The 16,237-nt window shown below is 33.5% G+C and overlaps 3 protein-coding genes across 3 annotated transcripts; all 3 read right to left on the bottom strand.

The window, feature by feature from the left end:
* Positions 1–209: 209 nt before the first annotated feature.
* On the bottom strand, positions 210–2,911 carry LOC114713615 (mitogen-activated protein kinase kinase kinase 5-like). Its single transcript, XM_028898292.1, has 8 exons — positions 2,571–2,911; positions 2,363–2,426; positions 1,927–1,989; positions 1,684–1,844; positions 1,271–1,346; positions 717–776; positions 513–632; positions 210–380 (listed from the first exon to the last, which is right to left on the bottom strand). The coding sequence occupies exons 1-8, from the start codon at positions 2,909–2,911 to the stop codon at positions 219–221; spliced, it is 1,047 nt and encodes a 348-aa protein (XP_028754125.1). The 3' UTR covers positions 210–218.
* Positions 2,912–3,030: 119 nt separating this feature from the next.
* Positions 3,031–4,154, bottom strand: LOC114713606 (uncharacterized). The gene is made up of 2 exons (XM_028898279.1): positions 3,756–4,154; positions 3,031–3,585 (listed from the first exon to the last, which is right to left on the bottom strand). Exons 1-2 carry the CDS (start codon positions 4,152–4,154, stop codon positions 3,031–3,033), a joined length of 954 nt encoding a protein of 317 aa, XP_028754112.1.
* Positions 4,155–6,297: 2,143 nt separating this feature from the next.
* Positions 6,298–13,334, bottom strand: LOC114713732 (protein REDUCED WALL ACETYLATION 3). Its single transcript, XM_028898416.1, has 17 exons — positions 12,971–13,334; positions 12,827–12,885; positions 11,974–12,065; positions 10,690–10,827; positions 10,546–10,602; positions 10,400–10,472; positions 9,846–10,004; positions 9,240–9,389; positions 8,909–9,164; positions 8,665–8,780; positions 8,499–8,585; positions 8,311–8,399; positions 8,081–8,143; positions 7,917–7,973; positions 7,367–7,463; positions 7,089–7,247; positions 6,298–6,783 (listed from the first exon to the last, which is right to left on the bottom strand). The coding sequence occupies exons 2-16, from the start codon at positions 12,857–12,859 to the stop codon at positions 7,092–7,094; spliced, it is 1,623 nt and encodes a 540-aa protein (XP_028754249.1). The 5' UTR covers positions 12,860–12,885; positions 12,971–13,334; the 3' UTR covers positions 6,298–6,783; positions 7,089–7,091.
* Positions 13,335–16,237: the final 2,903 nt, after the last annotated feature.

The raw sequence follows: 16,237 nt of genomic DNA, 5'->3' as shown, positions 1-16,237 counted from the left end.
AGTTTCAGCACCAAATAAAAAATCTCTCCCCCCCCCCATACACACACACATATATATATGTATAAAGTAGAAGTATGTCGAGATTGGAAGTTAATTCAGGCCTATATAACTTGGCAGAACAGCCGTAATCATCTATACTATCATAATTCTCTTCTCTTTCTTTCTCTATCTTTAGGATTTTCTTTCCTCTGTTGTGCATTTTCTGCAAGTCTGTGCTTTCATGAAGACAAGAATGGATGTTGTAGTAATTCTGAAGCTGATAGCCGCTTGGCTGGATTTCTTTCGAAGCACAATTGGACAAACTCTTGACCCTCAGTCGACAAATCCATTGGTATTTCAGGATCTGGCTTGTTCCAACACACTTCACGGTTGACCTGCCGCTGCATAAAATGATTCTATTTAATGATAAGTTTAACTATAATTGAAACATCAGTTATTTACCACCCTACTTAGTGTATATATATTAGTCTGAATAGAAAATGAAAGACAGTAACTGTTGAGAAGTGTTATACCCAATCAAGATCAAGCCAAGGGCGCTTCCCTGTGAACATTTCAATGATTACACAACCCAAACTGCATATATCAGCGCTATAGGCTTCACCCGAGCTGCTATATTCTTGATTTTGAAGAGTCTGTGTGAGAAACATGGTTTATTAATTAATTAATAGTTCTTGTAAATTATGATGATATATATAAAGTATGAAAAATGCAGATACCTCTGGAGCTGCATAATGTGAAGTTCCCCACAAGGAGTCACTGCCCATAGATTCATGCCCCTGTTCAACACAGAAAAGCCCCTTAGCCTTGCTGACTCAGAGGGACTAAAAAGTGAAGAGGACAAAAACATTATTGTTGAATAAGTGAAGAGGAGGAAAGAAGTGTTAAAGGGATAAGGAAATATTAATACTCCTCCGGTCTTTATTATAAGATCCATTTAACTAATTTGATTAAATTAACAAAATTAGGTAAGTTAGTTAATTATAAGAAATGTGGCATGATTTTCCTAAAACACCATAATCATCTTTCTTAATACCTCCTTTTTTTCTTCTACTTGATTATAGTTGAGGGAGTATTCATAAAGATAATTTAGAGAAAATTGATAAATATGAGAAATGGATTTTATATTTAGGACTAAAAATAACTCAACAATTGGGTCCTATATTAAAGACCGGAGGAGTAATTTCATTATATAGAAAATAACTGTAACTGAGCTAATAGGCAAGGTTAATTTGTTTACTAGATGCAACAGGAGAGATATTCAAGTACTTACATGTTTAGCCAAACCAAAGTCAATAAGCTTTACAAAGCCATAAGAATCAACGAGAATGTTATCCGCCTTGATATCCCTATATAAGCATAATAGTAAAGGGGAAAAAGTTGAATTACTTAGGATTAAAACAATATATTTTATTACCAATTTGGCTGGACCATATGGTTGATGAGTATAATTAAGCGCAAATCAACGAAATATTTGCATATCATTATAAACCAAGCAGTTAGAGGGAGATCGATGAACATACCAAAAATAGATAATACTCCTCCGGTCCTAAATGTAAGACCCTTATACACACTAGTATAAGGGTCTTACATTTAGGACCGGAGAAGTACTTGCAGTTCCATGGAACTAATGCAGTATTGCACATAATACTACTGAGTACAGAGACAGGATTATGGAATGCATACCTGTGGACTATTCTTTTGCTGTGTAAGTAAGCCAACGCAGAGAGAATTTGGAAAGTGATATCTTTAACTAAACGTTCGTGGAAAGCTCCGCGTTCACTGATGTATCTCGTCAGTGTCCCAGTTTCAACATATTCCATGAGTAGCCATATCTGGTTTCCAACCTATTCACCCATAAACCGACATGTGTTAACTAGACACGCACGCAAAATGTAAAAACTTATGGCTACTCAGTGCACAACTTACTCTTTCACTGCCATAATACTTTATAATATTCGGATGTTCCAGTTGGCTGAGAATTTCGATTTCCTAAACACAAAAACACACTTTAGCCCGGTATGGTATGATGAAGTGTGTGAATTTTGTTTCGTTTTCTTTTAATGTATTTCTGTTATCGTCATTATCTACCCATAATTCTGTACCTTTTTTATGATCTTAAAGCGACAGCACAATCATTTTACCGTTCAGAAGCCACGCATGGCGTAATTTGTATTCTGTAAAGTTATATTAATGTTTGTTAGGCAAGTAAAAAGGATCATATGAATATAATAATGTGCCTTGTTCATTCCTTTGTCAATCCAGGCACAAATTCTTTTCTCTCTTTCTTCTATTCTATTTGAAAGACACCTGAAAATCTTTGACTTTCTGATTCTTCAAACAAACATTGTAATAAAAGACATACCTTAATGTTGTCAGGATTGTCAGGGTCTTTTAGTTTCTTTACTGCACTTAAGTGTCCAGTTTCTCTGTCATAAATGAAAAGCACAACACATTCATGTTTTTTATGGCTACACAAGTGTCTACATAATTCATTAATTACTCACTAAGAAATGATGAAATGAAGAAAATAAGATCAAAATGTGAATCTAGTCTGAGAATTGTATACATACCTGTTACAGGCAACATGAACAGATGCGAATTCACCGCCGCCAATAGGGGGATCCCGTATTTCCCATTGGCTAAAAGCTGAGGTACAAGAAGAGACTGAACCAGGAGAATCATAATCGTTTTGATCAACCAACTCATCAGTGTTCAAAGAAACAGCTCCAACTTCGGCAGCCCCGGCAGCATCCTCTGTTTCCCATTGGCTAAAGTTGGTGGCAGAAGAGATTGAATTATTAGAAGAATCATAATCCTGTAGATGAACCAAGTCAGTGTTGAAAGAAGAGGCTCGGGTGAGGCTAATATTTTGTTCCAGTCCTTTGCCCTGCTTGATCATTGAGGCGGCCATTTTAGAACAAGTTCATAAAAGCATCTTCATTAGTAAAGTATATTTACCACTCAACAAATTGTCTATAACATATGTACTTTTTGGAACACAGTGAAGTCAAATGCCCGGGTTAATAGCAGCTAAGGAATATAATTGTTAAGAGAAGGGAACAAATGGCTCACCTTGGTTTTGTTGAATTCCACTCTTTCGGGGATAAACATATGGGTCAAGGCCAGAAGAACTAACTCCAGAGATAATGCAAGGAACAAGGTTTTGGAAAATGTGCGAACGATGGTGTAGAAAACAGTAACAGCTGCAGTGATGGGGAGGTTAGCAGATAGGAGAACCTTTTGTAGGTGACAGACGAGAGATACCTTTAATTTCGCTGGCCTATGCAACGACGGCATAAGACGGGAAAAATTTAATGCTCCAAGCAACATGACTATGTAAAACAGTTCACATGTCCCCTTTAGGCTTTCAAGCTGGAGCAGTAAATCAACACATAGCGCTGCCAGGAGGATGAAGGCGAAGTGGTCAGTAACTTGAACATCAATAGGATCCAGTGTTTCCCATTGGCTAGAGTCGGCGGTATAAGAGATTGAATTATTAGCAGCATCATTATTCTGTTGATGAAGCAACTCAGTGCTGAAAGAAGAGCCTTGGGTGGGGCTGATACCCCGTCTCAGTTTCCTTACCTGCTTGATCATTATTGAGGCAACACGTATTTGAGAACAATTTCATAAAAGCATGTTCATTAGTAAAGCATACTGATGACTTAGCTCCTCAGCGAAGTCAATTGTGGGGGTTAATAGCAGCTAAGGGATGTAATTGTCATGGCTCTACGAGAAGGGAGGAAATGACACACCTCGGACACATATGTAATGAACCAGAGAAGAAATGCAGCAGCCAGAAGTAATTCAGCCTCTGGGGATTGGACAAATCCAGGAGTGGCGTTGTAAAAAGCAGCAATAATGAGTAGAGTAATGGGGAGGTCATAGAATGGGAGAACCTCTCGCAGATAATAGAGGGGAGGGACCTTGTTTTGCCCCATTGTACACTGCATCAAACGCCAAATATAGGCTGCTGCAAGCACTCTCACCATCTGAAACCGATCAGAAGTTCCTTGCCGTCTTCCAACCTCCATCGCCATGGCAGCACAGAGCGCTGCCAGCGAAAGAAAGTCGATCAAGTAATATGTAGCAAACAGCATCCCATGATGAGAAGGAGATAATCTCAACAAGCCTTCCCTAACAAATGGATCCATCACTTGGGTAGCCACTGAATGAGATATGGGTATATTTCTAAAGCAGTTCAGTGATTCTACTCTGTTCAAAGTTCAAACCAAAAAAACATCCTCTTCATTAGTCCATAAACAACTAGTCAACAAAGGAAGGCGCGGTTTATAAGTGAAATTTGACCTTAAAAGAAAAAAAAAACTTTTGGATTCAGAAAAATTCTGTGTTTTTTTCAAAATAAAAAATGAAACCGTACAATTACATCAACAAACAGGAGGCCTGTGAGATTTTTCTACTTCAATAATTGAATATAATGAAAGCATATCAAGTATAAAATGCTAAGTAGATAAATCTCATCCATAAATAAATAATTGGTTTAGATATATAAAAACAAGCTTTTATGAATTTTGCTTAAGTAATTTAATGTTCCATTGATGTTAAAGTCAAAGATTAAAAGCTTCCTCCCCCGAATATACCGTAAGCCATGCAAATGTGGGCCAGATAATATGTGGAGTGAGGACTTTTGGCTTTGGGTGACTTCTCTCCCAACTCCCTCCCTCTTGTTTGGCTTTTCCCGCTTCCTTGAACTGTATGGATAATACTAGCTCCTGTTTTAAGAGTTAAATAACTAATTTAAAAAAAATAGTTTAATTAATTAATTATAATAAATATGTGTTGACTTTTTTGAACTACTTTCTTTAATTATGTATATTGAAATTATCCCATAATAAAATCTCTTACAATCAATAGAGAATAATTTAGAGAAAGCATTATAAATTTAATAGACAAGTGAATTGAAATCTTATGCTTAATACCAAATTAAATTTTTAAGTAGCTCTTATCATTAAAGACTAGAGTAGTATCATGATTTCCATGAGCGGGGGATGCTTATAAATCAACCTCCCATGAAGTACCTGGATTAACTGATAAATGCGTAAAGTTATTACTCATTCTGTTCTTGTTACAAGTTTCAAATAACTAATTTACGGATAGTAAATTATTAATTAAAATTAGTTAAAAATAATAAATAGGTTAGAAATAGATTTTTATTTTAAAAATAATAAATAGGTTAGAAAGAGACTTTTATTTCTAAGCATACCCTTATAATAAATGAAAAAATGATGATAGAGAATATACAGAGAAATGTGATAAGAGGGAAATAATTAAGGACAATATTGAAAAAATATAGTAAATGTTAAAAAAATTTAAATTAAAGATTATAAAAAGAATCACACCCTTTTTCAAATTCAAAGCTTATAAATAAGATCAGATGAAGTATAAAATACAAAATAATTAGTTTTTTGAAGAAAATAAAATGATGAAGTAAATTTCTTGCATCTATGTATAATCCGTAATATAATTGATTTTTATTTTATTTAAATTCATGTGTCAAAATTAATCCAAATCTATAGTAAATGAAAGCCGCATTATTAGTTACTAACATTTCTCAAAAAAATTATTAAATACTAACATTATTTCTCTTACAAATTCAAACATTATGAGTATAGCGGGCTCATAATTACAATTAGAAACTATCAAAATTTAATAGAGAAGTTATAATGACTCCAATGAAAATAAGATAAAATTATAGGATCTTGTATGTTAATTTTGCTTTATTTTAAATAGATAGATCTCCCATAATATTGAACTTTAAGAGAGGATTAAACCCTTCCCCACTAAGTTTGCCGACCTACAAGTGTTTGGAATGGACAGATTTTTTATTTTACTTTAATTTAGTAAATTTAACATTTACTTACTTTTCATAAAGACAGGTCTGAAGATTCATCACTTGGTACCATTATGATGTCTTACTTACAAAAAGAAGGGGACAAACCACCAAAAAAAAAGAAGCTGTATAGTACTAATATACGCTTCCAGTTTTTAATATAAGATCCAATTATTAAGGTAGTTTTGATCCTAAATATAATACCCATTTTTCATATTTATCAATTTTCTTTAAATTATCCCTATAAATACTCTTTCAACCATAATCAATTAAAAGAAGAGAGGGTATTAAGAAAAATGATTATAGTATTTAAAAAAAAACGTGTCATATTTTTTATAATTAACTAACTTACCTAACTTCCTTAATTTAATCAAATTAGTTAAATATGTCTTATATTAAAGACCGAAGGAGTATGTTATTTACTTGGAGTGGGGACCACACACAGGTTAAATGAAATTTTACCAATTAAATTTTAAAGTTTATAACAAGAAGGGCAACAAGGTCATACAACTTGATGTTTCCACTAACATTGTCAAAATGAATATACAATTTTCCTTATCCTTAAAAAAAAAAAACGACGTAACAAGACAAGAAATTAAAAAAAATAATAACAAAGTAAAACTGAAACCTTCACACGGAGCTAGCTTCTCCCTTTATGCATCCTCGAAAAAAAAAAATGAATCTATATAAGAATTGGTTCTGACTTTTCTGTGTTCAACCCTTGACCTCTTGTATCTGCAGATCTCCTCAATGCAGATAAACACCAAAGTTGATATCTGATGGAGTTAGAGAGGGCGACACTTCCATACCAAAAGTGAGATTCCACATTTCAATGTATCCTTATTTTTAGTTCAACTAAGTTCTTTAGAAGCACATCATTCTGAAGGCGACACTGTCTATGTAGCTCTCTTCCGTGTTTTGACTTTTCAAGCCTGTCAGATTTAAAATATTATGAGACTCAACCCGTTCGATAGTGTTTTATTGTTTCTGGCAACAGTTTTCCAACACAAGTTTAAATCAAGTTTTAAAAATAAAAAAATATATAAAAAAAAGGACAAAACTTAAGCATAGGTTTTTACAGGATTTGTCAACTGTTTTTAGCATAAAAATACTTCTATGAAAGTTCCTTAACTGGTTTTCCCAATTGTCAAACAGGATTCACCCCTTTACCGGCATAGCATAGCATACCAGGCAAAAGATTCTTCATATGACACAAATGCTATTAATAAAAGCTTACCATCTAATGAGGGATCTGGAGAAGAACAAGTGAGAGGAAATACAAAGAAAAGGAAATGGCCAAGCCAGCGAGAAAATTGTGCAGCAACCGCTTGTTATCTTTCGTGGGTATAAATACACTCTTAAGTGTATTTGTTAACTCAAAAAGCCGATGAGATACCTGAAAAACCATGTGAAACAAAAAGTGCAACCTAGTCAACGGTTCAATAGAGACTGAAAGAAATATTTTTAAAAAAAATTATTAAATTATTGAATAAACCAAAGAGAATAGCTCCTTACCAAGACGTATATAGCAGTTGTGAGCATAAAGTTGAGCAAAGGATATTCTGGGATAAGAGAAAGAAGCCACTTCGGCTGTCCATTTGGCATGTTAGATCTGTAAATGAATAGAAAAACTATTGAGTTCACATAGTCCTAAACTTGGGGAAAACGCCCAGGTTTTCCTTCATTCTTATTTTCCCTGATGTTGGTGAAATTTTAAAAAAAAAAAAAGTAAAAAGGAATAGTGTCATCATTGAAATGTCCCGTAAGTGCCAATCTGACACTTTCCTTGTCTCTGAACAACAGAAAGCAACCTCTAAGCAGGAAGATCTGAGTATGTTTGTCCTAAAATATTAAAGTAATGACAAGCACATATCACAAAACATCTTTCTTCAGATTTTCCTATCTTTGCATATTAGCATCACATGGAACTTAGCTCTATTTGTGAGTTGACCATCCCAATGATGAGAATAAAACGGCAACAACCCACACGCTTGATGGATAAGAGAAGGCGTAGGCCATAACGCATAGTGAAATAAAGAATGAGTTCATTGATATGCTGACTCACCTCAACCAAATGTGGAACTGTGAAATATAGGTCTCCAAAGTAATCTTGCCGAGCCACCTGATGATACAAGGTAAAGAAAATTAAGAACCAGAAAATTAGAGTTTATGCATCTAACCAAACAACCATCAAAGAGAACTTCACTAATAAAGGCAAAGAACACATACGCAAAGAGAGTCAATGAATAACTCCGTATCTGCTGAGTGAAATTCCGCAGGCAAATGTAAACTCTGGAAAATCAATAATGTCAAAAGTTAAAGTTCACCGAAGATAATCAAAATACTTCACATGCAACTCAAATCTTTAAGATGTGCTTCCTACAATGAAGAAAGAAAGAAAAAACAAGAAAAAAGGAAGAACAAGAATGATAGAAAAGAGGAGAAAATATAATACTAACGTAATTGGAATCCATGAGGTGTAGGGGTGAAGCTTGTTGTAAGAGACCTTGTCAAGCTTGTATATATATTCGTACCACAGATATCCAACCTAGAAAGGAATCATAAAGATGATATTTTCTTACTTGTCATAAAAATCAAGAGAGGAAAACCATGAGCAAATAATCACACTACAGGTCTTGTGACTCACAAATGTAGCAACTGAAACGATGCTTATTTTGATTGTGTATCTCCTCTTGGCTTCACACTCCTCCAATTTTTCCATCCATTTTTCAACCTGATATGGTAAAATATTAGCATTAAAATAGTTGTGTACAGAATGAAATAACACCCAGCACAACAATTAATAGCATTACATTTGGATGAAAGTAGGCATATATCATTCCAATTATCCAGATATAGCGATCAAGTCCAGATCTAAAATGCCACTCATGCATTCTAGGGACATCCGGCTTTGCAGGATCAGTATAACCTGCCATAAGGAAAAGACCTTTATGCACTTGAAGTAAATCCATAGAGTTCACTTGCATCAGAAGCAGCAGCAAACATAATCAATACCAAACTAATATTAGAAAACTTCAAGATAAGAAGACTACTAACCTAAAAAGAACGCAAATGGACTCCAAGCTATGTCAAAGACCCCAGGGATTTCCCAAATCAGTATCACCACAAGAAAGCATGCCAAAATCTTCACAGCTATCACCGAACTTATCTCATTATACTTATTATATATACCCAATGCTCCATACACCATCAAAGTAAATAGTGTGTGCATGGGACAAATATAATAGAGCATATAGTCATTGTTAAGCACAATACAACAGAAGGCCACAAAGAAATTGAGACGCCACATCATCTGCATCAAAGATCAATGAGTCAGATACATTTGTCAGGATTAAGAGGGTGGTGCAAATTTGGAATTCTATATCACCTGAGCAAAGCGTGCAAGGCTAAAATCTTTTCGAATGTAATAATAGGAGAAGTTGCCAAATCCAGTCATCCAAACATATGCAGCAATGAAAACACGTATTGCATTGTATATCTCCGCTGCCGCAAAATAGTGGTACATCAGAAAGAGGACCTGAAGAACAGAACATAAATATCATTGCAATCATGAACATAGTAGAATGTGCCTCATTGATAATAATGTAGAGCAGAAAATGATTTTTGGGTATATGAAATATGACGTTCTAGAAGTAACATGCACCGTGCTTAGCTTGTCTACAGCCCACTTATATTTCATTTCAACAACTGAAAATCTTAATTTCTGCCCCATAACATCCACCAGTTCACAGTTTCACCTTAACATCTTAGACAATATAATACTCCATGAGCTAGATAAATGCCAACAAATTATAGAATATAAATGAAATTTAAAGAAATATCCACATAAGGATAGCAACTAGCAACAACTATTAATAAATAGAAACAAAAAAATACATGATAGTATATAAAATTAGCTCCAGTCAAAGCAATTATGTAGCATCTTCTTTCACGGAATTACAAGTTTTGAAATCATCCTAAAAGGAGAACCCACCTGCATCCATCCTTTCCACTCCTCTGTCTGATGCCGATTGAGGTAAAGTATGCTTCTTCCAGAAAATGCTGATGTGTCATTATGTTTCTTCAAAGAAGTCATGGCTGAGACTATAATCAACAGAATGTAGAGAAAGAGGAAAAGATCGCGATTGTAGCTCTGTCAATAAAAAAGTTATTTAAGAAAGTTACCCAAAAGTTTATTATAAATTCCATGAATTTAGTTCATAACAAGATTTAAAGATATAGCATATAACCATTCATCCACTAAAACACTTCCAGTGCATGCATGAGGTCTCAAGTCAAGCATCCCTCACCAAGTCAAATAAAAACATGTTTTGGAACTAAATATTGTGCAGGGTATGAAGTGATGAATTGTGAACTAAACTAAGTGTAAGATTGAAAAATGAAAATTGAAAATTATAATCAGAGTACAGCGATTTAGAACATAGCATCTTTTAGGGTACTATGAATCAAAGGAATTGGTTTGCTAGCCAATAATAGTAGTTGCAATTTAATGGAAGATTGCAAACATATGCATTTGAATTCTTGTACCTTTGTGGAATCTCCAAGCACATTAGTGCGGTCACATGTGTAGAAATAAAATAGAATGAACCCAAATTCCGACCTGGAAAAAAATGTAAACGCATTATCAAAAAGTTTAAAACAATCTTTGAGTTACCTACAGAAAAAGCACTTACATTGCCCTCAATGTCATTCGATTTTCTAACAGGAAGGAATCATCCATGGTCAGAAACCTAGACAGATCATGTAAAAGGTAAGACCCTAGAACAGAAGAATAAAGCTCAAAAGAATCCATGGCATTTTATATAATAGAAAATGACCTAATCAGATTCAGTTTGATGGATGAAACATGGAGTTTTGCTGATGCTGATCTTGTAAGCCCTGCTTCCAGCAAAACAGCCCGATCATCTTCCTTAGTTGCCTCCTTCCCCAATTCATCAAGATTAGTATCCGAATGACTGAAGTCCAAGAAGATGGTTTATTAAGGATAAAAAATCATTCGCAGATAACTCATTCTAATGGCATCCATCTATAAAAACCTCAGAGAGCAAGAGACAATATTAAAACGGGCGATGAAAAACAAAAAAGTGCGTCAAAGGCCAAAGAAATGATTGAGAACTTTATAGCAATTTCATTTCATGAAATAAAGGACAAATATTCCATCAGCACTAGTAGATTTTTAAGTTCAATTATGCATCGTATCTTTTGCCAGAATTTCATTATAGCTTTTTAGTAGTTTTGATTTTGATTTGATCACTGCAATAAACATTCTGTTCAGCTCCATGGTTGCCACCAGGGTATTTCAAAAGTCCAAAGAGTTCATGGCTATAGTGATAACACCTAATTGTTCATGAAACCTCAGATCTTGCCATCTCTATTTTTTATGAATATTGACGCACAAAGAAAGAAGCGCAACTAAGCCCAAAGAAATAATCGAGAACTTTAGATCCATTTGCTTAAATAAATAAATAGCACCTTATATGAAACAAAAGGCAAACATTTCATCTGCATAGATATTTAAGCTCAATATGCATTGTATCAGATAACAAAATTTTATCATAGCTTTCTAGTAGTTTTGGTTTGATTACTGCAACAGACACCAACTGAGTCTGCTAAGCCCCACAACTGCCATCACGCTGTTTCAAAGGTTGAAAGAGTTCAAGGCTACAGAGGCAGCATATATTTGCTCATAAGATCTCAAATATAGCTATGTTTTTTTCTGAATACATTGATGCACAGTCTCTGATTTCGTTTTACATTAAAGGCCCAATACAATGCCACGTCGCCAAAGAAATAGGCATTATTATACTTCCTTAAGCCCATACTTTGTGACCTGTCTATATGCCCTACAAGCACTAAATGTTAAACACGTGTAATCACACACTATATATAAAAAATGATACGATGATCCCCATCAAAATCTCCCTTCTCTGCAATACTGAACTTCTAAATTGAGAGAACCATATGGCTCATTTCATTATATACAGCCAAATAGAAAAGAGGGAGCATATCCTTGAACTACATCAATCATAAACTTTATAATTTGAGAAAAACCAATCCATTAAAGCCAATTTCCCTAAAAAATAATAAGGAAAGAAGCTTACACTTTTGGAGGAGACGAGCTTCTCTTATACTCTAAGTACTCTGCATATATCCATGTGACAAAAACTGGAATGACACCCAGTAGAAAAGAAACCTGGAGTACAAAAAGCAAAGTTCCATCAGAAAATTTACAAGACTTTATGCAAAACTTGAACAAAAGCAAGAACACATCAGATCTGACACTAGATTGAGTTCACTTTGCTCCGATGACATTAAAATATAGTCTTTAAAAAATTTGTGAGCAGGAGAACAAGATCATGGCAGTGTAATCAGACAGAATCTAATCATCCAACGAGCATTCTTTAGTGACCACTATTAAGCGAGATGAAAAACTTTAAATTGTACTTTTTTTGCATGTTATACTTCGAGCAAACAGCATTGAAGTGTTTGCTTCAAGAATATTGTAACAGGTGTCATGTCAATCGATGAAGTCCGAATTGCATTCACATGCATACCCTTATCAAGTAATCATCTTTTCCTCCGAGATTATAAAAAAACAAACCCCCATCACAGCGTCTAGGCGCCACAGACGAACATTTTGAGGATTCATGACAGGTTTAGCAGCTCAGCTTAAAAATTTCGTTTTTATCACATGATGAAGGAATTGTATAACTTTTCATGCAAATGCTCATCGTATTAGCGGCATGCCTATGATCCATTATTAAAAAAAAAAAAAAAAAAACCGTTTTAATGAGCATTAAACGTGACCGACACGCATGCAACCAGATCACCAAGTAGCCAGCATGATACGGCAAGAACCATCACGCATCAACCGAACTCCCCAGCCTCCACTACGGATAACCCAAATCTCAAGAAACAAATTTGATTTGCGTCATTGAACCAAACATTACACACCTGCCCAGGCGTGATTGGCCCCGACACCACCATTTCCGATCCCAGATGCCGGCTCGAAACTGCAAGAAACCGAACGAACCATAGTGAGAAACCAACATAATCGCAACCCAAAATCTGGAAATCTGAGACAAAAAGAGGAACCACCTGTGGAAAGGAAGCGACCGATTTGAGGGGGCGTGTCAGAGAATGATCATATATCCGTGGTGAGATTAAAAACCCTAATGAGAAGGAGGGAGGGATATAGATCGAGGAAAGAGAATAGGAGATCTGAAGGGCACCAAAGGAAGAGTTTGCTTCAAGAAGAGAGAAAATGTCGGAGGGGAAGTCTCTGTCACAGTGGCTTCTTGCTGATGATAGTGATGATATTTTTCTGATGTGGTTGGTGGGGTTGAAATTCGAAGCCTTTGAATCAAAGGCTTTTTTGATTTCTCTGTGCCTCTCTGGTTCTGGTGTGTTATGGTTAGTTGCTGGTGGTGGTACTTTGTTTCCTTGCTTCCTGCAAAACGGTAAGTTTAGAGAGAGAAAGAAGATAGAGAGAGAAAGGACTCAACTACTCTCCTGCGGGCTGTGTTAATTTGTGAACGCGGGTGTTATTTAATACAGCGAATTAGCAGTGTAATTAATGGCACCGCACCCCTTATTTTCAAAGAATGATTACAGCTAAGACCCAGAATCACCACATAGGGCCAAGATTTTAAAAATGTCATTTCATTTATTAGATTCTGATCTACAGTTATTTTTAATAACTTATAATTTTTTATATGTTAAAATTATTAGTATTAAATTTTATGAGAATTTAGTTAAATTTTAGAAAAATTAGGTTTAGATATTAAAAAAGATTAAACTTAAAATTAATTTTATCTGTTAAAAATCATTGCTCCCAAGTCTTAAATGGAAGACTTTTATTTTCCAACCTAAATAGAAAACTTTAGCTGATGACAATATATATATATATAAAAGACTTGGTTTGGTGTTTGCTCTTCATTAAATGTAATACCTAATTCACTTTTTCTTCCAATTATATATACTCTTTTGACTTAGATAACTTATTTGCGTATATTAAAAATTTAGTTAAATTAATTTTTCTAAAAAAAATATGTATACGTTAATTTTTTTAAAATATTATTTTTTGTCAAGCCTAAAATATCTTTTTTAATTATTTGCAATAAAACTTGATAAAAATATTTTAATATACGTAAGCAATATGAATAAATTGAGAACAAATAATAATTTAGGAGACAAAATAGACTAAAATTTTATATTCAAGATTAAAGTAAAATTTTTGAAAAGCTTTTATATTTAACATCCGAGGAAGTAATTTTTTCTTAGGCTATCCTTGATCGCATGCGTCAAATAAGTTTTCTGTAAAAAGGGTAATGATTAAAAAATATTTTAAAGCATGAATACATATTTATTATAAATAAATAATTTAACTAATTTTTTTATATTGATAAATTAATTATATAGTGGTTATATTTAGAATAAAATGATGTCCTAACTTTGAAATTCGTTTAATGTAAAATATTCACACAGGTGTGATGGCAGAAAATATTCACACGGGGAGTGTGCGTGTGAAGATTTATATTTTCGACTGTTCTCCAGCCAATGCGGAAGCTCACGGACTTTCTCGGGGGCTACCGAGTCTAGCGAGTGAAGGCGGTGACTCCATGAACTTGGAAATATGTGTACAAGCCTACAAGGCATTTAAGGAGATTTTGGAGGTATTTGGAAATAAGGAGGAGTGCATTTTAAAAACATTTTTTTACAAATCAAGATAAATTACTTCACATATTTATTTTGTATATGATAAAATTATTTCTAAAATTATAGTTTGGTCTTTATTCAAATACTCCTTAGAGGAAGTTTATTAAATTGATTATTTACAATAAGTTTTTATAATTTCCCTTCAATTTGGTTAGTTCTAACCATTTTTACTAGACATTACTCCCTCCGTTCCTTATTATAAGAGACATTTGATGCTTATAGTATGTTCCTAAATATAAGAGACATTTAAAAGTTGTCTCTACTTTTTTGTATTGATTTCCTATTTTACCCATATTTATTGTCTCCAACTGACGCTCTCTCTCCTTCCCACTTCTCTTTCTTTTAACAATTTACTATTGTTTTCTCTCATGCTCTCTCTCCTTATTAATGAGGACATTTTTGGAAAAAAATTATACTTTTTACACATTAATTGTTCTTAACTAATTTTAACTGTTTTTTTTATCAACGTAATTCGGTTATTTGTCTCTTATAATAAGGAACGGAGGGAGTACTCTTTTACTATTTTATTACTCCTTCATTGCATCTTTAATCTTATAACTTACCTTTCACTCACATTCATATGATTTATTATCATTTATTTATCATTAAGTATAAGTGTAGCTTATATATAAAACTATACTTTTTAAATAGGACATATCATTATATTGTGATGCAAATGAAGCATGTGAAAAAATACAATATACTTCTCTTATCTTCTTGCTTTTATTTCTTCTCTACTCTACTTTCTTTGTTAACTCATTTCATGATAATAGGGATATTTTTAAAAAAAATTATAAATTTAAAAAATAAAGTGAATTAAGATCTTATATTTAAGATCAAATCCTACTCTCAACTGGCTGTTATATTTAAGACTATAATTAATATATGTACAATGCATTTAATAAAAAAAAATAAAGATAATTAATATATTTTTACCTAAAATTTTAATACAAATGTACGGAACTACTTGCCTCTTATTCTTATTATGCTTGTGGTGCTTTTTATCCAACAACCCACTCATATCTCCAAACATTGTTGACTTTTGGAAAAGTGTATCATTTAATAATAATAAATATCATATACTTATGTCAACTATGATTAACTAACATCTTATTAGAACCAATTGGTGTCTTATAAATCTAAAAGCAAAAAAAAAAAAACATATTGAAAGGGTTTCCCACCGCTAGACAAATATATATATAGAGAGAGAGAGCACAAATATATATCTACCTACTGGATTTATTTCATAAAAAATGGATAAATTTAAATAAAATGAAAACATGAAAAATACATCCATATAAAAAGTTTCGTTCGTAACCAACTTTCTTTTTTTTTTTTTTTTTTTGCCAACTTGTTTGTTTACTTTTATGAAATAAATTTGTTTATTTGTTGTCGTTACTCTGTTAAGCAAAGTACATAACAAGGAACCTATCCATCATCCAATCATTGTTCTTTCAACTTTTGTTCATAATCTCCCTCTTTTTTACTTCCTTCTTTACTTAAAAAATGAGCAATTAATTTATTTATTTATTTTTTGCCAGAAGCCCACGACTGGTTCAAATGGTCTTATGGCAATTTGTCTAGAAAGGTCAAAAATGATTTAATCATACTAAATTGAATCGACTCAATAGTCAGTCAATCGGTGAA

This window comes from Neltuma alba, unplaced genomic scaffold (genome assembly GCF_004799145.2).
Source record: "Neltuma alba isolate B1F8T4 unplaced genomic scaffold, ASM479914v2 tig00001900_pilon, whole genome shotgun sequence".
Taxonomy (NCBI): Eukaryota; Viridiplantae; Streptophyta; class Magnoliopsida; order Fabales; family Fabaceae; genus Neltuma; species Neltuma alba.
Note: the sequence above shows the minus strand (reverse complement) of the source record. Positions and strands in the feature narration are given on the sequence as shown.

Coding starts and splice junctions, on each gene's coding strand:
- LOC114713615 (XM_028898292.1), bottom strand. CDS start 2,911: ATGGCCGCCTCAATGATCAAGCAGGGCAAAGGACTGGAACAAAATATT. Junction 1,990..2,362: donor ACAATCCTGACAACATTAAG/GTATGTCTTTTA, acceptor TTTTGTGTTTAG/GAAATCGAAATTCTCAGCCA. Junction 1,347..1,683: donor AGCAAAAGAATAGTCCACAG/GTATGCATTCCA, acceptor ATGCTTATATAG/GGATATCAAGGCGGATAACA.
- LOC114713606 (XM_028898279.1), bottom strand. CDS start 4,154: ATGGATCCATTTGTTAGGGAAGGCTTGTTGAGATTATCTCCTTCTCAT. Junction 3,586..3,755: donor TCATTACATATGTGTCCGAG/GTGTGTCATTTC, acceptor ATGATCAAGCAG/GTAAGGAAACTGAGACGGGG.
- LOC114713732 (XM_028898416.1), bottom strand. CDS start 12,859: ATGGTGGTGTCGGGGCCAATCACGCCTGGGCAG. Junction 12,066..12,826: donor GGCCAATCACGCCTGGGCAG/GTGTGTAATGTT, acceptor TTTGTACTCCAG/GTTTCTTTTCTACTGGGTGT. Junction 8,400..8,498: donor TCGTTTCAGTTGCTACATTT/GTGAGTCACAAG, acceptor ATTCCTTTCTAG/GTTGGATATCTGTGGTACGA.